Genomic DNA, 24606 nt, shown 5'->3' on the forward strand with positions numbered 1-24606 from the left:
TGTACGAAATAAGCAAACCCATAGAGCCAAAACTGAGATTTGTGGTTGCCAGGGCTCGTGGTGTTGGGGATGATAGTGATGATTGCTGATGGGTGTCTGTTTTCTTCTGGAATAGGTAGTGATGTTACATGGTTGCAGAGCTTTATGAATATACTAAAATCACAAAATTTTACATTTTAGAGAGTGATATTTATAGTATGCTGATTTTGTCTCAATGAATAAATTAAATCGCCTGGAGATTAGTTGGTCCTCTTTCTAAAAGTACCTCTGCTATTTCAACATATCCTGTTCTAAATTTGTTTAATTTTATTTTTTTCTAAATATAACTGTATACAATCTTATATTGGTTTTATTAGTTTCAGGTGTACAATATAGTACAATATATTTATACCTTACAATGTCATCACCACACTAATTCTAGTAATCATCTGTCACTGTGTACACTAATCAAAATATTATAGACTATATTCCCCTACCTCTTTCCTCCTTTCCCCATACCTCCTCGCTTCTAGTTACCATTCTTTTGGTCTGTTTTTCTATGAGGCTATTTTTGTTTTATTTTCTTTGCTTGTTTTAGTTCTTTAGATTCCACATGTAAGTGGAACCATAAGGTATTTGTCTTTGCCTGCCAGGCTTATTTCACTTAGCATAGTGCCCTCCAGGTCTGTCTGTGTTGTTGCAAATGGCAAGATTTCATTCTTTTTTATTGGTGCATAATATTCCTGTGTGTGTGTGTGTGTGTGTGTGTGTGTGCGCACGCGCATGTACATTTTCTGTATCCATTCATCTGTTGATGGACACCTAGTCTACTTCCATATGTTGGCTGTTGTAAATAATGCTGCAATGAACATAAAAGTACATATGTCTTTTTGAATTAGTATCTTTCTTTTCTTTTTTTATCATTCAAAAAAATCACTTCTATTGTCATGGTAAACAACCTGCTTCCCTATTTATAATGGTCTGGCCCTCTAGCAACTTCAGCGCAAAATTATAGCTAATTTGCCTACAGACGTCAGGTGGTCATAATAATCTGGCAACTCAGTGTGTGTGTGTAATATATATATATATAAAATTGATTTCAGAGAAGAAGGGAGAAGATGAGACAGAATCATAGATCAGCTGTCTCCTGCACGCCCAAACTGAGGATTGAGTCTGCAACCTGAGCATATGCCCTGACCAGTAATTGAACCATGACCTCCTGTTCATAGTTCGATGTTCAACCACTGAGCCATTCCGGCCGGGCATTACTACCATGTTTGAGTGCTTACATCATTATGCTAGCCAGTTACTCTGCCAAATACATTTCTATTTATTCATTCATTTAATTAATATCTGTTGAGTGCTGACTAATATATTCTCCTGAGCACTTGGAATAAATCAATGAACAGAAAGACAATAACTTTGGTCCATGTAGAAATAACATTCTTGTGGCTTGAGGAAATGGTAGATGCTAAAGCAATAAATAAGTAAAACATATGGTATGTTGAAAATTTGGAAAAATATACCAGGAAAAGAAGTTCTGGAGTGCTGGGGAAGGGTGGCAAGTTGTATGTTAGAATAGAGTAGTAGTCAGAATAAGCTTCATTAGAAAATTAATAATTGAACAAGGACTTGAAGGAAGTTAGAGAGTTAGTGAGATAGATATTTGGAATAAGAACTATCCTGGGTAAGACTTTGTAAGCAAAAAAAATATGTAATGCAAAAAAAAATCAATATAAGGTTAGGGGGAAAAACGTAGAAAACTGTCATTCTTTACAGATTATAGGATTTTCTACTTAGAAAGCACAAAGAATCAGATATTTTTTAAAACATATTTTATTGTTGATAGTATTACAGATATTTCTCATTTCTCCCCTTCCAACTCCTTCCTCCCAGCTTCTATCCTCTCCAGATTTTTATTACCCTGTTGCCCATGTCCATGGGCTATGCATATAAGTTATTCGGTTTATCTTTCCTCATCTCCCCAACCCCACATAGAGGTATGTCAGTCTGTTCCATGCCTCCATGCTTCGGGTCTTAGTTTGATGTTCAATTTCAGATATTTTTAATGTTTATTTTTTATTAAATCTTTATTGTTGAAAGTATTACATATGTCCTCCTTATTTGCCCTGACCCCCGCCCTCTGCCCCAGGCCTTCACTACACTATTGTCTGTGTCCATGAGTTATGCATGTATGCTTACAAATTCTTTGGCTAATCTCTTCCTACCCACCCCCCTCTGAGAGATTCACATATTAATCATTCAAATTATTAAGAAAGTTTAGCAAGCATGCTAGATATAAAATCAATCTAAAAATCATTTTTATTTCTACCAAACAGTCCAATAGAAAAGTGGACAGAAAAAAAAAAAGTGGCCAGAAGATTTGAAAGAAGCAGTTCTTAGAGAAGGAAACCAAATTGCCAATAGACATCGAAAAGATAATCGGCATGCGGGACCGCTGTGGTTCAGTGGTTGAGCATTGGCCTATGAACTACTAGGAGGTCACGGTTTGATTCCCACTCACGGTGCATGTCCGGGTTCTGGGCTCCATCCCCAGTCGGGGAGTGTGCAGGAGGCAGCTAATCAATGATTCTCTCTCATCATTGATGTATCTATGTCTCTCTCCCTCTCCCTTCCTCTCTGAAAGCAATGAAAATATATGTTTAAAAAAATACAAGATGCTTGGCTTCATCAGTAACTGGATAAATAAATGTAGATTAAATGCACAATGACATGCCAATTCACATCTCTCAGACTGGCAAAAGTTTTAATTGGTTATATAGAGAATAGGACAGGACAGGTGGTGCAACTTTTATCCACTGATGGAAGGCATATGATTGCTGCTGATACTTTGGAAAATGGGATTAGCTAATAAGTGTTCAAGATGCACACATTTTGGCTCACATTATGACTCCTGAGTGTATATCATAGGGAAACCCTTGCCCATTGGCAGGCAAACACTACAAATAACCTTGGCACATAATAAGCACCCAATAACTCTAGGAAAAGGGGCTGCATAGATACATAAATTATGAATGATTCATAACATGACAGACTATTCAGCCTTTGACTCCAAGTGTGGTACAGCACCACAGGGTTCATTCTTACCTTCTTGCTTATTTGTAACTTATTTTGGGGACAGTGAAAACCTGACTTCTAATGTCCTGTGCACCTACTTTCATTTTATCAAAATGGTGCTTTACTATATAGATTTCATCCTCTTTCTTATTTTCTTCATCTGTATATTTGCTGTGTGGATATCCAATCTTTTACTTCCAAGTATAGCATATGATTTCATCATGTGTATCCACTTATCTTATTGACCTGCTTTCTTTGCAGAAAAAAATATATTACCTCTAAAAAGAGCTTAGGCAAAGACTTCATCAACAGTGCCTAAGCAGAATGAACCTCACTGCCTCTGCAATTGATGTTCTCTCAACCTGGATGGCTCTTCCTCTAGCTTTTTCACAGTTATTTCCTTCCCATAGTCCCTCGGATTTCAGCTAAAATGTAACCTCCTTAGAGTTGCTTTCCCTGACCAAATTCTATGAAAGAGTTCTCTTCTAGTGTGAAATACTCTATTACACACTCCTGCATATTGTATTTCCCTGGTTACTAGCTGAAAAATCTTATCTATTGATTTACTTACAAATGTATTGTCTGTCCCCCCCCCCCCCCCCCCGCCACACACACACCTTACTCCCCAGTTAGATATTACTAGTAGCTCCTTGGGAGCAAGGATTTTATTGCCTTTCTCTACTATGCTTCCAGCACATAGAACAACGCCTGGAGGATAATCAGTGTTTAATAAATACTTGAAGAAGTATTGAATGAGAGAAGGGTGATATCCTGGGCAAATCAAGGCAACCTATGGAGAGGATCTGGTTTCAAGATGACTCAGACCAAATCAGAATATTTCAATTTCCCACTTGTCTCTTTCTTAACAGTATTCCTTCTTACTCCTGTTAATGTTATACAGTTGGTTGTAAAGAGAAGGAGTATTGCTCAGCAGATCTGAGATCCAGATCTGAGATCCAGTCCTAGCTAGGTCTCTTTGGGTTTTGTGCTCACACGGCTCGGGCTACAATTTGTAGGTGAAATTGTCCAGTAACTTGGAATTTCTGTGATATTGGTTAACTCCCTGGTGTAGATGAGTTGCAGTCTGTAGTAAAATGAAGTTGCTAACGCTACAAAAGCTCTATAAAAGACATTGGGGAGGGTCCTGAACAGGACGGGGCCTTCTGATGGGCCTACTGTACAGAATCAGCACAGCCGTCCCTACACTCCACCCCCCCACCCCCCAGGGGAGCAGCGCCTTTCACTTAGCTCAGGGCCTCTAACTCTGCTCTTAGGAGTTTGGGTTAGCAGGCCCAGTGGCATCTCCTATGAGGCTTGCTTGCGGAGCTGGTGCGATGGGCGGGGCTACATCTGCAGCCGCAGCTTTGTGGCTCCCAGTAAGGGGTGTGGCTAGGATAGGGGCGGAGCTACGCTGGCAAGATGGCGAAGCAGTTCTAGGGCAGCAGAGGAGGAGCAGTAGCTACTGCTGCTGAGGAGAGCCGCGCCAGGGAGGAGACCGAGGGCGGGGCTTGAGGGTGCCCCGGCCTCAAGTCCACCTGCCCTTGGCTCCTGCTGCTGCTGGTCAGCGAGGCCTGAGACTGCCCGGCCCATGGCGGTGTCAGCGGCTCTGTCGGTGGCGGCGGCGGCAGCGGCCCTATCCGGTCTGGCGGTGCGACTGTCGCGCTTGGCCGTGGCCCCCGGCTCCTATGGCGCCTTCTGCAAGGGGCTCACGCGCACGCTGCTCACCTTCTTTGACCTGGCCTGGCGGCTGCGCATGAACTTCCCCTACTTCTACATCGTGGCCTCCGTGATGTTCAACGTCCGCCTGCAGGTGAGGATCGAGTGAGCGCCTGTGGCCACAGCGGCCGCGGGAGGGTGCCGCCCCCGCCCGCCCACATGGGGACAGCCGGGCCGCCCAGGTCGCGGGGACGCGGCGCGGAAAGGAGGAGGGGTGGCCCGGGCCCCTGGACCCAAGAGCTGCCCGAGAGGACGCTGGCCACTGAGCCCCCAGGGCCACGGAACCCCGGACCCAGGCGTGACCTGCGCACCCGCGTGGCGGCCAGTGCCGCGTTGCACAGAAACAGGCAAAACGGGCCCTTTCCGTGGGCTCCAGAAAATTCTCCGAGTACAGCCGACCTGTTGCCTCACATTGGGCCGAAGTGGGAAGCCAGGAGGAAATGCTGCTGCAGGGACTTGCTTTGGTCTCAGCCAAAAGGTAGGCTGCCAGAGAGAGGCTGCACCTGCGGGCTGGAGGGAGGCGGTTGCCATGGCATCTAGACGTCTAGGCCCCTGGGGTTTGGGGGGCGGGGGTGGATATGGAAGGACCCAAGGAAGCCAGCCCAGAGAGCTGCGGAGCGGAGGCAGACCGGGAGTCACAGGCTCTTGGAGTCCCTTGCCATGATTCCAAACTGGGGGTGAGGGGCGGCTGTAGCTTAGGCATCTTGCATCTCAGAGGTTCAGCCCACCACCCGTGGAGACCTGGGTGTCCCTTCCTGGGTGCCCCCACAGCCAGCCGCCCCCCCCCCCCATCCCCAGAGGCCCAGGAAGTGTCACCTGAGCCAGAGGCAGTGGAGGGGGATGGGCTGGGGTGGCCCACAGGAAGGCCCTAGAGGAGAAAAGATGGTACCACACTTCACCCTCCCGGACAGGGAGCCTGGAACCCCAGGTCTGTCCCCTTCTCAGCACTCAGGCCCCGGACTCTCTGCAGCCCCCTGAATCCTGCCCCTGCTCTCCCTTTTGCTCTCCTCCTTCCTCTTTCGGGAAGAGTGGAGAGATGCCTTCCTCCCTAGCACTCCCCCCGGTTTTCCTCTTCTGCCACCCCCAGCCCTCCCCTTGCCACAGCATACCCTCCTTTGGCCCAGACAACGTCCAGGGGTGCCCTGTGAACCCAAAGCACCTGGGAAAATGTGGATTTCCTTGAGCAGAGGCAGGTGTCAGGCTAGGGTGGGGAAAGCAGATGGAGAAGGGGCTTGTGGAGAAGGCAACACTTGGAGAAGGGGGGGGCTGTCTGGGTAGGGAGGCAACTCTCAAGTCTCATTTCTTTGTTTCAGGAGCCAGTGGTTGTAGCCAGTGACTGACCCCTTCTCCGGCCTCATCAAGAGTCAAATCTGTGCCCCAGGACCCCCTGCCCCTAGAGCTTCCTGCTAGCAGCTGAGTGAAGGGCCTGGCTGAGGAGGAGATGAAGGGCGTGCCTGGCAGAGGCCACGAGGTATGGGGCAGCCCAGAGGTCCGGCTCTGGCGTGGGCAAGGACAGGACGATGTCACCTGGGCACTGAAATCTCCTACTGTTCTCTTCTCTCTCCCTGCTGACATGGAGGGGGGCTCACCTTTGCCCTTGTCACACAGATAAGGAGTGGTGGAGCTAAATCTTCCCCAAGGCCTGCACTCCCCCACCCGCACCCAGGCTTCTGGAAGACCTGGCCCAGCGGGATGGGGCAGGGGCTCCCAAGGCTCCAGGGGAGCTCGGGAGAGAGGTTCAGGGTGGGGAATGTGGGGAACCAGCTTTCCTTGGAGTGGTATGGGTGGTCACAGGAGACACAGGAGGACAGTCTGAGCTGAGATAGATGGGCACAAGAGAGATGAGTGCAAGGATCCCCTGGGCAGCTAAGGTCCTCACCCACAGAGCCAGGTCTTCCCACCCCCACCCCAGGCTTAACCAAGGGCTCCTGCACAATTGGGCACAAGCCTCTCAGTTTGGGTGGGGAGGTGGGGGTAGCTCCTGCGGACATGGTGTGACCAGAGGGTAAAGGGTGAACTGGGGGGGGGGGGAGACAGGGAACCATGCATGACCCACCTCTCTGTCCCCAGGCTCGGATCCCCCACACCCAGGATCACACAGGAGACTCTCCTCCAGATGGGCTTGGACTGGTCCTGGAGGCCCGGGCTGTGCTGCTGACTGGTGCACCAGCATGGCCAGAAACAGCCCAGAGGGGAGCCAGGAGAGACCTGGCCCTCACCACCCACCCTTGGTCCCACATCTGCTCTGACACTGGTTGCTGTCCAGCCCAAGTTCTCAGAGCCCCTGAGACTGGAAACCACAGTAGTGTGGTCAGCCCAAGGGACGGTGTGGCCCAGTCTCACAACATCTGCCCTACTCAGCTGCCCAGCTGGAGCCTGGGGCCTGGGTGAAGTACTCCTCCTGCCTCACCACAGGACTGGGGACCAAGGCTCCCACGTGCCCCCTGCAGTTTCCCACTAACAGGGCCTGATGGCTTCCTTCATTGTGCCAAGTCACCTGGGAGCCCCTGGTCCTGGTGGCCCCTCCACCCCAGCCCTGTCCAACCAGGACTACTTTTGGGAGCCTGCCAGCCTGCCTGCCAACTCCATCCGTAGCTCTCTGGGGACAGCCGCAGAAAAAGGAGAGCAACACGGCTGTATAAGATGGGAGGAGGACCAGGGGCCTCCTTGGGGATGAGACACAGATGTGCCCCTTTCAAGCCCAGGTCTCACCCTCTGGGTGACTCCATCCTCAGCTCCAGCCTCTTCCTGGGCTGGCCAGGGAGGAAGAAGACCTGGGAATGGCATGAGGGAGGCTCCTCACTGAATGTGTGCTGGTGTCCCACAGGGAGAAACATGTCTCTGAACCTCAGGGTCCCCTGGCCTCATAGACCTGCTCCCCTGCCAGGAAGCTCTTCCCCATCCAGGGGGACACAGGAAGTCCGCTGTGGCTCTGGCTGTGGCTGCCTCTGCTCAAAGGGAATGGCTGGGGGAGGGGCCAGCCACCAGTCCTTAGCCTGTTCCTGAGCTGCTTTTCTTACCATTTTGGCCTTGAGTCGTGTGAGCTGCTTCTGCTCTCCCACCTCCCTCCAACCCCACTGGGCCCTGGCTGCTTGACTGGCTCTCAGTGCACTTTACTTGTTAGTCATCCGTTTTCCAGGCAGCGGAAATTCTACGCAATCAGAGACACCAACCTGAATAGGATAACTCAGTTTTCTGTGTGTGTGCACTCTGTACTGGTCAGAAATGTTCTTGTTTCTGGTGTTGTCAAAACTTGTTGTCTAAGTTATTAAAAAGTCCTTAAGTTCAATAAAATAAATAAAACTGGAAGGCTCCTGTTTCTGGTATGGTGCAATAGCCCTGGAGGACAGAGGGGCCAGTGGTGAGATCATTGATGCCCAGGAGCTGGGGAAGGGAGCGCCCTCAGAGGGCTACAGGTGGGCAGGGCCTCCTCAGGAGGCGCTGGGGACCCCACTGGCCCTGGACCACTGCCCCCATGAGGGGAAGGCGGCAGCATAGGCCTGGCCCCGCAGGTGGCAATTGTCCCACTCACAACCTTGTTTGAAGAAACTAATACCTAAGTCTCAGCTTCATTTTAGAGCCTGGTGTTACAGAGCGCTTCAGCTGAAACCCAAGGGTGGGATGAGGGGAGTGAGGTGAAATTGTCTGTCTGCAGATCATTGTGTTTCACCAGAAGCCCCTCTGCAGCAGCAGGTGGCAAGGTCCCTGTCGCCTCCCTGCCGGCCACGTGGGTGCAGAGGTTTGGAGGAGATAAACCACAGGGAAAGAAGCTTCCCTTCCCCCCACCTTAGATCCCAAGTCCCATTGGAGCTCCACTCCCAGTGCCTCCCCAGAGAAACCAGGCCAGGGGTGCTGCCTTCTGAGGCTGCTGCAGGGGAGAGGGTGGCAGGTGGGCAGAGGTTTGAGTCAGGAGGCCTGGGGAGCAGCGCAGTGGCCAGGAGAGAGTAAAGCAGGTCCACAGGCCCCAGGAGGGAGCCGTCTCCAGGACGCAGGATTTGGGTAACAAGGAGGAGCACAGCCTGAGGAAGGGCCCTGGGTGCACTCCTCATCTGTCGCCAAGATCTCCCCAGGGGTCAAAGCACCCTGACAGCACAGACCCTTTCAACATCTGCCACCACAGGAAGGAGGGACCCAAGTGCCCTGAGCTTCCCACCCTTTGTCCAGATGGTCCTGTTCAGTCCCTGATGGTCTCACACCCACTCCAGGGATCATGTGGCCTGGCACACCAAGATGGGAGAGGGTCAGAACAGACCTCCAAGGCCCTCTGAAGAGGGAGGGCCACCGTTCCCGGCTAGGCACACCCTGTTCTGGTTAAGACCCGTGCCCTGGCCCAGCTGGCATGGCTACCTATGAACCAGGAGGTCACAGTTTGATTCCCAGTCAGGGCACATGCCCAGGTTGCAGGCTTGATACCCAGTGGGGGGTGTGCAGGAAACAGCTGATCAGTGATTCTCTTTCATCATTAATGTTTTTATCTCCCTCTCCCTCTCCCTCTCTGAAATTCATAAAAATGTATTTTTTTAAAGAAGACCCATGCTCTGAGCCCAGCTCCTCCTGTGTGGGCATTCAAGGGGATGTTGTCTAGTCAACATTTGTCCTCAGGCCTTATCACTCTGAGGAGAGAAAACCAGATGAAGGGAACTGGTGTGTAATGAGAACCTACAAAACTGCAGGCACTGCAATGGGTGGTTTGCTGCCATCATCCTATATAATAAAAGGCTAATATGCAAATTGACCGAATGCTGGAATGACCAATCGCTATGATGCACACTGACCAACAGAGGGCAGATGCTCAATACAGGAGCTGTCCCCTGGTGATCAGTGCACTCCCACAGGGGGAGCACTGCTCAGCCAGAAGCCAGGCTCACAGCTGGTGAGCACAGTGGAGGTGGCAGGAGCCTCTCCCACCTCTGCAGCAGCACTAAGGATGTCCCCAGGGAGCAGGCCTAGGCTGTCAGTTGGACATCCCCTGAGGGCTCCCGGACTATGAGAGGGCGCAGTCCAGGCTGAGGGACCCCACCCCACGAGTGCATGAATTTCGTGCACTGAGCTTCTAGTCTATATATATATAAAAACCTAAGTGACTGGATGACCAGACATCCAGCCGGTAGCTATGATGCACACTGACCACCAGGGGGCAGACGCTCAACTCAGGAACTGCCTCCTGGTGGTCAGTGGGCTCCCACAGCAGGAGTGCTGCTCAGCTGACAGAGGGGAGCCTGATGCCGGGACTGACTGCTGGTGAGCCTCTCCTGGGGACACTCCCCCTGAGCACCTGAGCTGCGAGCTGCAGTGACAGGCCCAGCAGGTCTGGGATGAACAGGAGCAGTGGACACGCCCTACCTGGGCTTGGGCTCCTCCCAGGTCGCCTGCTGATTCATGCACTACTTCGTGCTGTGCAGGATTGATGCGGACAGTGGGCTGGAGCCCGATGAGTGGGTAAGGCTGGGCTGCGGCAGCGTGGAGGTCCACTGATCCCCACAGGCCAGGCCAAGGGACCCCACTGGTGCACGGCCTGGCCTCTAGTTTTATTGTAATTCCACAGCCATCTCTTGGAGGAGGTCATAGAGAGGATGTGACCACCAGTTGACCCTTGAGCTGGACCTGGACAACTAGGCCCTTTACCCTCACCCTTATCCTTGGATTGTACATTCTGCCCACCATCCCCATAGGCAGAGCTGTTTCAAAGACAGAGCCTTGAGAGAGTAAGGCGTTGAGACCATCTGGACAATAGAATGACTGAACCAGTTAGGGCACCTATACAAGCTTTAAGATTCTTGCAATCACCCGACAAGCCGCGAATGTTAGTTCCCTAGCTAATTTAACCTGTCCCCCACCAATCTGACTGGTCTGTCTCCATTCCCTCTCTCCTTGTCTTCCATATTCATTGAGGTTGGGAGAATGCATAAAATTTTGGCTATATATCTTCCTAATGGATATATTTTATCAGTATAAACAGCCCTTCATTGACACGCTTACTGCATGATTCTTTGATTTGTTTCGTGGGAATTGAAAATGCTACTTACTCAGCCATTTCTCCAAGTACTCTGGTCCTTCTTATTGGAGAACATCCTGTTTAGAATATAAATTTTATTTCTGTATCTGTCCAAACCCTGACCAAATCCAATACACATCTGTGATAAAAAAAATTTGCAACACAATTGGAATAGAAGGGAATTTCCTCAACCCAATAGTGTCTCCATAAACTCACAGTGCACATAATACTTACTGGTGAAAGAATGAATGTTTTCCTTAATATTGGCAATAATAAAAGATGTCTACTTTTGCCTATTCATTTCAAAATTGTACTGGAGGCTCAAGCCAGTGGGACAAACCCCCCCATCACACCAAAATAATACACGCTGATTGGAAAGAAAGAACTAAAACTGTCTTTATTCACAGATGACTTGATCCTATATGGAGAAATTCCCAAGAAATGACAAACTTCTTTTGTGATGTATGCAGGGAAGGGTGGATGCAGGCTCTCAGGGTCTGCTCATACTCAGTTATATCCCCTTGGAAAGCAGCCTGTGTCCACCCCAATATCAGAAACACTGGTTAACAGAGACCCATCCGAGGTCACTTTAGCAGGCCAACACTGCAGGAGGAGGAGAAGGCGCTTTGTGCCCCAGCTCGCCCACACAGTCCCCTATTGGGAAAGCAGGCCAATCTCAGCAGCATAAGTGCCCTGTGTCTCTGTGGAGGAGCAAGTGTCCTGGGCTGGAGGGAGTTCCCCAACGAGTAGGGGGCGGAGGGAGGGGAGAAAAGCATTGTGCCCGCAGGAGTTCTATATTCATTGACCCATCTATTTAGTTTTAGGCATTAGCAAAAAGAAAGGTGAGGCCATCCCAGCAACCAGAGGGCAGAAAAGCAGAAAACTGTGTCTAACTTAACCCCCTTGGGAAGCCCAGCTGAGCAAACAAGTCATAAACTGGAATTGCTAGGGCCAGCCTTTTAGAGGAGCATACATAAGCTCAGGGGACAGAAGTTATGTCTCCCAGAGGTAGCTGTGACAGTGGCGCAGGGTCACTGATGCAAGGATACACAATGACTCCCCAGGCCCCCCATCCCACTGCAGCACCATACACAGGAGAGAGCAGATTTTCTCTCTCTGGTGTGATGAGCCCCTCAGAGGCCCCAGCAGGACCCACACAGCTCCTGTAAGAGCAGAGCTAAGGAGGCCCCCGGAAACGAGAGTGACTGAAAGCAAAAAGGGGGAGCAAAGACAACAAGACAGGGGAGGAGTATTCATGACAAAACATGTGGCCCCAAAACTGTGATGGCAGCAGGGCAGCCAAGTGAATATTCAAGAACAGAGTAGAGGGGAGGTTTCGAACACCGACTCCAGAGAAGAGTATAAGGCACTGCTCCATATCGTCAAGCAGAGAACAGAGTGGACAGCAGTCCTCTCCAGTACAGAGAGAAGATCAGCAGCATGAAATAGAGGATTCCAGCCGTGTTTCTGTCCTTTGAGGGTACTGCTGTAGCAGAGATTAACAGGATGTGTAGAAAGCAGAGCATTATTCTTCACCTTTGATCTGATATTCAGTTGGAGACAGGGGCAAGTGTTCATCTCTGCATCTGGATTTTTCTCAGCACCACCGCCAGGCACACACCTTTCATGGGGCCGGTGGGAATAGACACAAAATTCTCCTGATGGCAATTTTCTGCGGTGGGTCAGGCCTTTTTGCTTTATATATATAATTGATTTCAGAGAGCAAGGGAGAGGGAGAGGTAGAAACATCAATGATGAGAGAGAACCATTGATCGGCTACCTCCTGAACGCCCCACACTGGGGATCCAGCCCCCAACCCGGGCATGTGCCCTGTCTTGGAATTGAACCGTGACCTTCTGGTTCATAGGTTGATGCTCAACCACTGAGCATTGCAGGCCGGGCCTGACTTAAATTTTTGATTCACCAGTGGGCCTCTTCCATAGTTGAACTTCTCCCCTGGCCTTACAACCCTTGCCCCACCCCTGTGATATTGGAAGCTCAAAAAGATAGCCACACCCCCAACCCATTAGTTCCAGAACAAGCATAGGTCTCAGTTCTTTCCCCACTGGCTGGATCAGACAGAGAGCAGGGATCTCTAGTGAACGGTTGGGTCATCTAGGACTGGTCTGCCACTCTCTCAGTGCCTGCCTAGTGGGAAATAGGAGTTAGGAAAAGAACAAGAAAGCTTTTGTGTCCCCCCACCCCCCACCGCAAGAAGGCTTGTTCACACTACCCTTGGGCTTGACTCTGAGCTCTGACCCTGGAGCCTTCTCCTTGGACATGGGATGTCCTGGGCTTCTGGACTCATCAGTGCTACCCCTACATAAACACCTGCTCCCCCTGGACCCAACCCTATACCGTCCCACATTCCCAGCAGTCCCAGCAGGCTTCCCCCAGCTCCTCCCAGGAAGAGCAGAATGGGCAAGTAGGACCAAGGCAGTGGAAAGAGAGCCCTGAGGGGACCACAGTCACTCCACTAGACATTCCAGCTATTACCTGGATGTAGAGCAGCGACTGAGTCCCTCCAGCAGGGCGATCAGAACCTCAGCAAACACTGAGCCTGGCCTCCACAGCCCAGAGTCCTGCTCAAGTACATGTTTCACCAACCCAGAGGCTGATGTTTCTCTGAGCAGAAGAGGGTGCTACTGGCCCAGCCCTGTCTCCACAGGCCCTACACCTCAAAGACGCCCTTGTTTTTGGTTGGCCATGATGCACCAGGCTTTTCCTGGCATCTGGGTGTTTGGCACACAGCCTTAGGACCTCAGCCCTCGGGGCCTGCACCCCCAAACGATGCCTATGTGCTGCTCTTCCTGACTGTCTCCTGGCTCCGCCCACCCTTAGAGCAGGATCAAGGTCCGTCTCCACAGACCTCACCCCAGTATCTGCACCCATCCATCCTTCTATGAGCAACCCCAGCCCCAAGAGAGCTGGCTGCATCTGCTGTCCCTCTCTCAGACTCATCCTCTGGTCTCAACCTGGCCTCTTCCAATGCCCAACCCCTCCTCCTGCCTCCTGCTCTGCTCCCCCATTTCCATAATCCTGAGCTCAGGGCTCACTCAACATCCTAGCATCTGGGCCCAGGAGCAGTCTGTTTCCTCCCCTCTAGTGTTTCCGGTGCCTCTAGGCCTCCTGCTTGGCATCCACATTTGTCCTGGGACTGAGGCTGCATGCGAGTCTGTGTACTGAACCCCACTCAGCTCCCTCTTCTCTGAGTCCTCTTCCCCAGCCCACGATGGAGGCCCATTCTGGCCCCTTAGCTGCCCTTCCCACAACCCAGTCAGGAACAGGATGCCAAGAGAGTGTCTACCCATAGAGGCCAGCACAACAGGTCCCTCTCTCTCTGGCCAGACAGCCCGGGGGGGGGGGGGGAGCCATGACTGAGCTGTTTCATCTCCCCAAACAGTAGGCCACTATGGCCCACAGCCTGCCTAAGGCAGTGAGACTACCAGTCAGGACTGCGCAGGGCTTGCTGCCTGCCCTCCGCACCCCCCCTCCGCCCCCACACACACAGGCATAATGCACCAGATTGGCTGCCTGGCTGACAAGGGCAGATGCCCCTGACCACACACCAGTCACTGTTGCCATCTCCAGGCTCTGTCCCACCTAAGCCACCTGCACCTGGAACCATGCTGGACCTGGGGCCCTCTGCCACTTCTGCAGAGCAGTCCCCAAGGCCATGCCAGCCCAGCTTTTGCCTTGTCCTGCCACCAAGCCTTCCTCAGAAACCTCCCTCTGTGACCACAAAGACAGTCCTCCCTGACTCTGTCCGCCACAGTGTCCAGCTACAACAACCGCTACTGCTCTTCCACCAACAACACTCCCTTCCACAGAAACCAGGAGTCTAGCCCATGACCCCCCCCCCCCACTTCCCCAGTTACTAATGCATGACACACTCCCTGGGTGCCTCATTAAAGTTTAAACAGGCTCCATGCTCCCAGGAGAGGCCTTCAGGAACCCTACAAATGGGCTCACGGTGACAACCACAGGGCCTCAGTGGAGGCAAACATCCTTGGCTGTTCACTTGGTAACATACATTTCCTGGACACCTCTCCAGGCCCGACCCATGGTGGGCCCTGGGCACAGAACCCCCCGCCCCACAGAGGACCAGTTCGAGAATCCAACAGAGAATATATGAGTGCTCAGCAGTTTTGAGGATTGTAGGAGGGCTCAGCCAGGAGGAATGTACCCCCAAACCCAGGAAGTAACCTGGGGTGTGGGTTAACTCAGAACAACCAAACTGCCCAAACCAACAGAACCAGAAGTGGGCTTCACAGTTCCCGGGGATTGGCACCCTGAGAATGCTTTAAAAAATTGCGTGATATTTTTTGTTTTGTTTTGTTTTAAATAGCGGGGGGTGGGGTGGCAAATGTGACAAGAATGCCAATGGATGCACCTGACACAATGGGAAGGTAATCCCAATGAAATTCTGAAAGTGCACTCAGTGCAATTTTTCGGCAAGGCCTTTTCTAAAGCACTTTCCCGGTGAAGCCCATAGCCCAGCAGTTCTCAACCTGTGGGTCGCGACCCCTTTGGCGGTGGAACGACCCTTTCACAGGGGTCGCCTAAGACCATCCTGCATATCAGATATTTACATTACGATTCATAACAGGAGCAACATTACAGTTATGATGTAGCAACGAAAATAATTTTATGGTTGGGCCACAACATGAGGAGCTGTATTTAAAGGGCCAGAAGGTTGAGAACCACTGCCCTAGCCGATCTGAGCACTTTGTGAAGCACATTTTATTCCAATGTGATGCAAAGCCACGATCCAGACGCTGTGTGGTGTTTCCATCCTCCACTTCCTACTTCCCTTTTGCCCCCAGGACTGCAGAGGACAGAGTGCCAGTCTGAGAGGTCCAGCTCCATGGCTCACCAGCTATGGGGACGTGGGCGTGTCACGGTGACCCTCTGCACCTGTTTCCCCCGTGCCCACAGACACAGTGATGCAGGCCCCAGGGGAGTAACGTCACAGTTCGAGTCAATGTTTTGAGAAGAGTGTACTCATTTCTCTTTTGTGTTTCTAGTTTCTCATGTTCTATGACCTCACCATCACAGCAAGTTTCCATATACATGCCACCTGTGAGTTACTGCAGTTCAAACATGTGTTGCTGGGCCAGCTTTTCCCCAATGACAAATTTAATAAAAAATCAGACCGTATCACCCCGAGAATCAAATGAAATTGCTAAAGCGGAGGCTCTACAACCACACGCTGACTTCACCCCACCCCCCTCTTCCTGAGCTCAAGAACCTTCCTTCTCATTCTTCTCTTCCCTTGACCAACACCTGCTGTGCCCTTAGCAACACCCACCTGGGCTTTCTGATGTAGTTCAAGGGAACAGCCAGTAGGTGGCGACGCTCCACTGGCGCAGGCCAGACTGGGGCTGCAGGAAGGGGCATTCCACCCCTCTTAGACAGTCAGCTTCCTGTAATTGACCAAAGCAGGAGAAGGAGAGATATGGGTCTTCAAAAGTTCTACGTGGTGCGAGCTCTTGAACAAATAAGAACCTCTGAACTGATATGTGTTTCTGCGCGTTACAGCAGTGGTTTGCAGATACAACCTGGGAGAAAGTCCCCTCCATAAGTCAGGGTCCTTTCAGAACACCAGTAATACTGGGACATGGTCAGTCCATCTTTAAACTTGGGAAAGTGCGGTTTCAGCGGGCTTGGGCGAGGGAAACAGCTGTGGTTGAACCCTGGCTCTCCAGGTCATGAGCAGGGTAACTACGGCCAGGTCCCAGACTGTCTGAGCTTCACTGTCTTCACAGGCACAATGATGAGTACTTGAGAGGTCCTGTGAGGAATGTGTGAAATAGTGCACATCGCTCGGTGAACACAGAGCACGGTGCCTGACACGTGGGAGCTGTCAGTGAAGGAGGACTAGTCTTTGTTAGCTATTAGCCTTATTCATCATCGGAGCTGTTCAGTCGCAGGGACACCCAAAGACAGCACGGAGTCCGTGTCAAGGGTCAAGAGCACAAACTTCGTCGTCAGATACGGCAGCTCTACCACTTGACAAGGACTGTGGGAACACCCCTTGGCCTCTCTGAGCCCCAGCTTTCTGACTGGTAAAATTAGCATGTGCACCACCCACCTCAAGGGCTGCCATGGCGATCAAATGCCACTCATACCTGTGAAAGTGCCTGGCACTTGGAAGGGCTCCATAGGTGGCAGCTGCTGAGGCAATCTGCCAAACAGGAGCACCGACAGCCCGAGCTCCCCACGCCCACCCCGACCCCCACTCGGTGGAAACAGCTCATTCCTTCTGCCTTTGCCTTTGCCTTCTCTGAGCCTTCTTCATCTACTTATCACAAGCTCTCACCCTCAGTTGCACCGATCAGGTAGCAGATATGGGGCGGGGGGGGGGGGGAGAGATGGGACAGTGACATAAAACGAGACATTCTATCCATCAACATTTTTCTCAGTTTGGAAAAGACAGTCACTCCATGACTTTGATGATTGTACTACAGCTTAAATCCACATTGAGCCTCCCTGAAGCTCCCAGCCTTCCTCTGTGGCCCCCAGCTTTGCTGGAAAACACACAGCGTCTTAGTGTGCCTGCACCTTTGGCCTCCCACAGCCACAGAGCAAGCTTCTTGGTACTGACTCTCCAGGAGGGTGCCTCTGGGAAGAAAAGTGAAGGACAAGAGCCAAGCCACATTCCTGCCCCTCACTCTATTCTGTCCTCTGCCTCCACCCACCCTTCTCTGTGCTTTTCCATCACTTGTGTCTTCCAAGGAGCATAAGGATTTGCTCAGCCTCTCAGGCCACAGAGGGCTTAAAACTGCACAGGCGGCCACCTTTTCTCCCCCTCTGGAATCCTCATGGAACTTCACACTATTATGATTCACCTGGGGCTCCTGAGGTCTTTGTATCCCCACGACCCTGTTAAAATGCACCTATCCTGGGATCCCTTTCCCTTAAGAATACTTCTGCTTTCTAATTCATATTGGTGGTTTATTTTGACCACTACAGTTCTCAGTCATGAAAGTTGATTGGCACCGTAGTTTGTAGCTCGGTTTCTGGTGAGTTTGCCTCAATTCTTGACTTTTGCAAGAATGGGTTTTTTACCTTGCAAGGCCGAGGTCTAGCCCTTCAACATGGTAACCAAGCAGGTTTTGATCATTGATCTAACTGCCCATGGCAGCCTCAAATATTCAAACTTGAAATGTTCCAACCTGAACCTGCCTTTTTTAAAAACCAAAAATACCCTTCTTTTCTTCCTTGGCTCCCTACCTTGGGTGGAGTCCCCTGCCCCCCTCAAATCAGCAGTCATCTCTGAGACGGCTATGTCCTTCTCTCCCACGTTGTATCCAGTTAGTAACACTCCACTTCCTGTGTTTTCTGGAATCCATCCCCTGCTTTCCATACCTACCAGCCTTGCCTTGGTTTAAAGACAAATGTTTCAGTGTGTGTTGGGGGTGGGGAGTAGGGGTTGGGAGGGGGAGGGGGTAAAGGGAGGGGAAATGGGAGATATCTGTAATGCTATCAACAGTAAAAAATATATTTAAAAATAATACAAATGGTCTTCCTCTTGGCTCTCTACAAGATTCCTGTCACTGTCTATCTGTTCCCAGGTTTTCAGTCCCACTCCCCCACCAATGCCAAATTCATCCTCCTCACTGGGATGGTGTGATCTATGCAAAACATAGATATGGCCAGAACACTCACCTCCCAAACATCTTCCAACAAATCTCAAAGTTTAGGATTGGGCTACATCTCCAGAGCCTCTGACTCTTTTTCTCTGGACCCAGTTTCCAATGCGCAGTGTGTACTGTGAGGCTTGTGTTTTCCTGCCCTCCAGAGAATCACAAGCTCAATAAAGCCCTTCATGTCAGGAGGACCTGAATTTGCGGTTGCTCTCCAAGGCAGATTGCATTTCACAAACATCACAGAAACGTTCAAACGCACGGAAGTGAATAGATCATGCAGGGAAACTGAACCTGCATGCCCCATCATATATCTACATTGAATATCAACCCGTAGTTCAATTGGGCTTGATTTCTGCCTCCTCGTCTTTCCTACCACCACGGGTTTATTTTAAAATCAATCCCATACATGCTATATGAGTATGTATAGGAGATTGTGTTAAAAAAAAAAAAAAAGACAAATGGAAAGCCTTACACATGGCTCTCAGATCTGTTGTATTCAGCCATTCTGTTGGCTTGTGAAATACTTCAGGCATCCCCAAAGCCAGGACTGGTAGTTTCTAGGTAGGTGAAAGTTATCCAGCCCCGTGGGAGAAGAAACCTTTGCAGGTGACTCCAGGTGTGAGGCAAAGACGTGTACCAGGCAGTGTGATGCCCTGCAGCGCATATCAGGTCACTGTAAGCAGCCTATGGCAATTCACAAGATGAGCTTCCTCCAGATGTGTATACTGGTGTGCTAGAGGAAGCCCATCCTCTCTTCGCCTTTTCACCACCTCCCTTGGATATCTGATACTAGGCCCTGATACTTGGAGACTGCATGCCCCACCATGAGATACCAGTTCCCCCAAGCTGCCCTCCCCAAGTGATGATTCCTGAGGTTTAACCCTTTGTTAAGGAAAGAAAGGGAATCGGTAAATAAATAACTCCCTAAGAGAAGTGACACTTTGTGCCACTACATGAAAGCCACAGATACACCTTTGAGGGTTGTAGGTGTGTTCAGGGAAACCTGCTGACCCTGCTAAGGGTAAAGCAGAGGTAGGGTGGCTGGTATGGTCTTACAGAAGACCGCAGAAGTCGAGGACCAGAACTGGAAATTGTGGGCAAATGGCTAAATGCTGTTTAAACTGATACCAGAAACTTAGTCCCTTAACTCTTAAGTTTTTCATTATATCACAGTGCCTGGTTTTATAAAATCTTTGTAAAGGCAGAATCAAAATAGGTCAGTCAGCCCTGGCCAGGTGGCTCAGTTGGTTGGAGCGTCATCTCATACACCAAAAGTTTGTAGGTTCCATCCCCAGTAGGGCACATACCTAGGTTGCTAGGGCCCATACCAGAGGCAACCAATCCATATTTCTCCTCTCTCTCTCTCTCTCTCTCTCTCTCTCTCTCTCTCTCTCTCTCTCTCTTTCTTCCAAATCAAAACACATATCCTTGGGTGAGGATAAAAATCAAATAGGTAAGTCACAGGGCTACTTCTGACATGGCAAGGAGCAGAGCTTCACAGATCCACTCCTACTCCCGAGTGAAACTGATGAAGATTATGTCAAAATCAGCCATTTAAAGTCTGTAATGATGCCAAGGGAATAAGTACAGTAAGCAAAGAAACATTTATTTAAGAAAGCTTACTCTGGAGAGCAATTTTAAAAATCTATCCAAATAAAACGCAGCCTTTGCATGACTCCCCCCAAAAAAGAAGGTCTACTAAAACACCAGTTCTTGATGGATTTGACCTGATTTGCATTTGGAGGGCTGTGACAATGGGTTTGTCTTTGCCTTTTGGTTGCTTTCCTTGATTACAATGTGTGCATCTGTGCTTACACAAAGGTCTTGGAATCTTATATGTGGAAAGATACGAAAACGTATATGCCCTGTATTTGTATCCTACAGGGTGAAGGCAGTAGTCACAGGCTGACTGGTTTGTCTAGCAGGCACCTTTTCTCTGAGAACTTCCCTCTGCACTGACACCCTTCTGTTGCTTGTGTGACTGAGTCCCCTGCTGTAGCTACTTGGTTTGATACTTGTGGCTTCACCCTAGTTGAGCCAATATTAGTCTTTGTTCTATTAATTTTTGAGTATTGAACTAGACCCCAAGACTGACTGACTTCCTGCTAAATCTCTTTAAAGCTATTGCTTTAGGTATTTTTACTCCAGAGACCTGCTGTTGATTTCTCTCTAAAGCCATTTCTTTAGGTAGTTTTACTTGAGAGACCTGCTGTTGATTTCACCCTTGTTCCTGCCCTGTGACACTTGTTTGCTGCTTTGGTTTCTTGGATTTTGTAAAGTACTCGTGGTCTTGTAATCAAATTGGCTTGTTGGAGAAGCTCCCACTTGTAGATTTTTATTATTTGCCTTGTATACAACAAGTGTAATCAAGGAAGCTGGTGGTTCTGCCATCAAGGGTGTGCCAGGGCGGAACTCTGAACTCTGTAATCTGGGGCATTGATGTCAGGGGCTTGGTGGCAGGGTGAGTGATCGCCAGGCCTGGATTGAAGATCTTCCCTTGCTAAGGGATGAAAGGTAGGAGATAGTCTGATACTTTCCTATGTGAAGTGATCCTTTTAGCCACTACATGAAGACGACAAACACATACCTGGATATTGTGGTGGGGCATCTTCTGTAGCTGCTAGAGTAAGGCCAGCATGGTTCTGCAGAACGTCGTTCCAGAAGTCATGAGAAGCAAAACTGAAAGCAGTGAGCATGCAGTTAATTCCTAGCCAAGCCTGCATTAGAATCTTGGTCCCTTAAGTCTGAAGTGTTTCTCATTGTACAACACTTCCTGGTCTTATAAAGCCTTAGCAAGGGCAGAATCCAGAAAGGCAGGTCAGTGAACGATTATTTGTCGCATTGTCCCTTAAATGTATCAATACAGTAGGCCTCAAAAAAAAAAAAAGATTCTATAAAAACAAAATACAGTAGGCTTTATCCACGGGGGATATGTTCCAAGACTCCCAGTGGATGCCTAAAACTATGGATAGCACTAATATATTTATATATATATATATATATAAAATCTCCCCCCACACACCTACATGCACTTCATAACTTCTCTTGGGCATACCCGAATTGCTAAGTAAAATTAAGGCTTCTTGAACACAAGCACTGTGATACCCTGACAGTTGCTCTGATAACTGAGAGGGCTACTAAGTGACTAATGGTGTGGGGAAGTGTAGCATTTCCAGCACAGATCGGCTGGACAAAGGGGTGATTCATATTCTGGGAGAGATGGAGTGGGACATGAATTATTTATTTTTGAAGTTTAACATGTCCCGTTTAACATGTTTAGGCCACAGTTGACCGTGGATAACTGAAATGGCAGAATGGATAACACAGTTAAAGGTGGACTACTGTTTTCCATTACTTGTACTGTTACCGAAAAACCGGAGAAGAACCAAGCAACGCTTAGAGAGATGGAGTTACATTTATTATGTGCGGGCCCAGAGGAAAATGTCTCTCAAATTCTGGGTGAAATCACACACGAAGTTTCCCATATTTATACGATTTTACCTTCTTTGTCTCCCAAATACGGGTGCTTTTTTTTCCGGTTCCCTTCGCAACTTCTTAAAGGGCCCTATGTGCTGGCGCTCTGAGACCTCAACCAAAGGCTTGGCCTGGTGCCAGCACTGATAACTTCGTCTGGAGAAGGTTTAATGGCCTCTCTGAAATGGGCGTAGTCTCCTTTTCCTTATTATTTAAGCCAGCAAGCATTTACAGAAGCCAAAAATAGCAGGGTTAAAATGTCAAACAGCAGTGTTTATATAAGATGGATGCTTCAGTATAAAATTTCCAATTGACTAAAATTGTAGTCCTCTGTACAGCTTAGCATGGTTTAAACACGCATCAAATTAGCTTATCACCGTGGTCATGAAAATCTCCCCCACGAGAAACGAGAACAATACTGCGATAGTCTGTCTTGCCTGAAGGTGTGCCACGCTGGGTGGTTGGGCATGTGTCTCTCCCTGAGCCCTCTTCATGAAGATCCTGGGCCGCAGGTGTCAGCAACTCTGTTGTTGCCATCCAGTCTTGAGGGGCCCAAGTTTAGAGGGGTTCCTCAGAATGCAGAGTTCAAAGAACCTCCTATGGTCCCCCATAACAGTTGGAACTTTATCTATACCCCTATTATTAAGCTCTGTGCCTTAAGAATTAGTTGCCATTAGGCCACGAGCTACTCCCACCCAGCTATATAGCTCACCCTCCCACCCAACCAGTATACTGTCCCCTCAGTGTGTGTCCCTCCAACCAGTATACTGTCCCCTCAGTGTGTGTCCCTCTCTCTCTCTAGTAATTGTCAGAAATGCTGTTCTGGGTGCTGAGCAGTTTGTAAGGGATTGGAGGGTTAGGTGAGCAGACGGTCAGTGACATTTAGGGTGTTATTACTCACCAGACTGTATTTCAGCACTGGCACCGTCACAGGTGTCAACAGATGGCCTTCCCAAGCTTGTGATTAGAATCCAGTAATGACTTTTTGTCACAACTCAGATGTGACTTGGATGCCTGGCTCCACTGGCTGCCCAGCCAAGTGTATGGTGTCTTCCCTCAGCTGTTGTAGATTCTCTGGGCTGTCACCATCCACAGGCCAGGGAGTACTTAGGGCTGCTTTACCTGCCACCCTAATGCCCCCAGAGAGATTTTAAGTGGCAGCCTGGTTAGAGGGGTCTGGGGAAAGAGACGTTTCGGGGTTGTGTGTATGTGTGTGGGGGCGGGCGAGGGCGGGGCGGGGGGGGGCGGTTAGGAAGGAGTGTTGTACACCCTCAAAGGAAAGGTAGGACCTGCAGTGCAAGAACTGAAAGAAAGCCTTGGGAGGCTCAGGAGACTCCCATCTGTTTTCTGATTTTGGATCAGCAAGTACAAACAAACCGACACACATACATGAACACACAAACAAGCAAATAAAACAGGGAGGTTGGATGTTGGCTCGTGACAGTAAGCTGAGACAATCATAGGGGTCACCTCATGTGTGTTTGTTTTCCTTCACTCTTAAGGAACACTACCCTGACTGCTTGATGTCCAATGTCAGTAAACTGTTGTTCCATATATGTGGAATGTTTTGTTTAACTTGTGAACAATTCAGGTAGGTGCACAAGAGATATTTTGCACTTGAAAGGTCATGGGGACGCCAGGCACTGTTGCAACTTGAGGAAGTGGAGGCAAATTTGCTGTCACCGTATTGGTGTGGGGCAGAAGCTGGCTCTGTAGCTCATCTAACTCCAGCCGCATCTCCTCCATCAGCTTCTCCAACTCGGGAGGAAGCATGCGCACCCCCCGGGGCAGTGCCTCCATCCATACCTCCTCTATGTACCCACAGAGGGGAAATGAGCATCTTTAAGATGTTGTGCCATCCTGTCTCAGACCTGTGTATGCATTTCTGTTCGCCCGAGTCTTCTTTAGCATTTAAAAATGGTTTTTTAAAAGTGGCTTTTACAGTTTTTCCAAATATATTCCTATTTCTTTTTACTTGCTTTTCTGAGTTGAGTCATTAACACCATTATGTATTATAACTGGCTGTTTTCTGCACATATAAAAGCTTGTGAAGGATTTGTATTAATTTTGTACTCAGCCAACAAATGAATTCAGATATAACCTTTAATAGTTAGATTCCCCTCCTTCAATTGGCCAGTCCCCTAGTTGTTCCTTTCCTTTATTCTTCAATGTGGAAAGTAGCAATGTCATGGTTGGAAAGCATCCAACAGCTCTTACTTTTGACTTTCCGTTTCGATGCCAAGAAAGAAGATACCCGCTAAGAAGGGCTCCTGGTGGCTAACTGGGCTCAAATTAAAAACAAAAACAGAGACCAGCAGCCATTTCTACACAGGGGCCTGTCAGGAAAACTGCACTTCAGGGAGAAACCTACATTGAACTGCCAGCTTGCACTGTGTTCCTGCCATCTGAGCCAACCCTTATAAAGCAGTGCTGGAATTGTATTTCAACCAATAGGACTGAGACTTTCCCCTTCTAATCCGGAGCTGCCGCAGCTATATCCCTCATCAGCATCTTCACCAACCAATCAGTGGTTCCACTAGGACCAATCAAACTGGGAGGATTTGGCATCCTCATTTGCATGAGGACAGACTAATCGGGGACCAGGGGTGGGGACTTCTGTCTAGATACTGGTAAGTCAGCTCCCCTCTGCCTGGGAGAGAACACTTTCCTTTTTGACTGAACATTTGGTGTTTCCCTGGCTGCAGGTGAAAC

The 24606-nt window shown here is 49.5% G+C and overlaps 1 protein-coding gene across 1 annotated transcript; it reads left to right on the forward strand.

Moving 5' to 3' along the window:
- Nucleotides 1-4455: 4455 nt before the first annotated feature.
- On the forward strand, nt 4456-8082 carry LOC118654545 (small integral membrane protein 10-like protein 2A). Its single transcript, XM_036305914.1, has 3 exons — nt 4456-5251; nt 6087-6244; nt 6844-8082. Exon 1 carries the CDS (start codon nt 4646-4648, stop codon nt 4880-4882), a length of 237 nt encoding a protein of 78 aa, XP_036161807.1. The 5' UTR covers nt 4456-4645; the 3' UTR covers nt 4883-5251; nt 6087-6244; nt 6844-8082.
- Nucleotides 8083-24606: the final 16524 nt, after the last annotated feature.

The sequence above is a fragment of the Myotis myotis genome, unplaced genomic scaffold (assembly GCF_014108235.1).
Source record: "Myotis myotis isolate mMyoMyo1 unplaced genomic scaffold, mMyoMyo1.p scaffold_m19_p_4, whole genome shotgun sequence".
NCBI lineage: Eukaryota > Metazoa > Chordata > Mammalia > Chiroptera > Vespertilionidae > Myotis > Myotis myotis.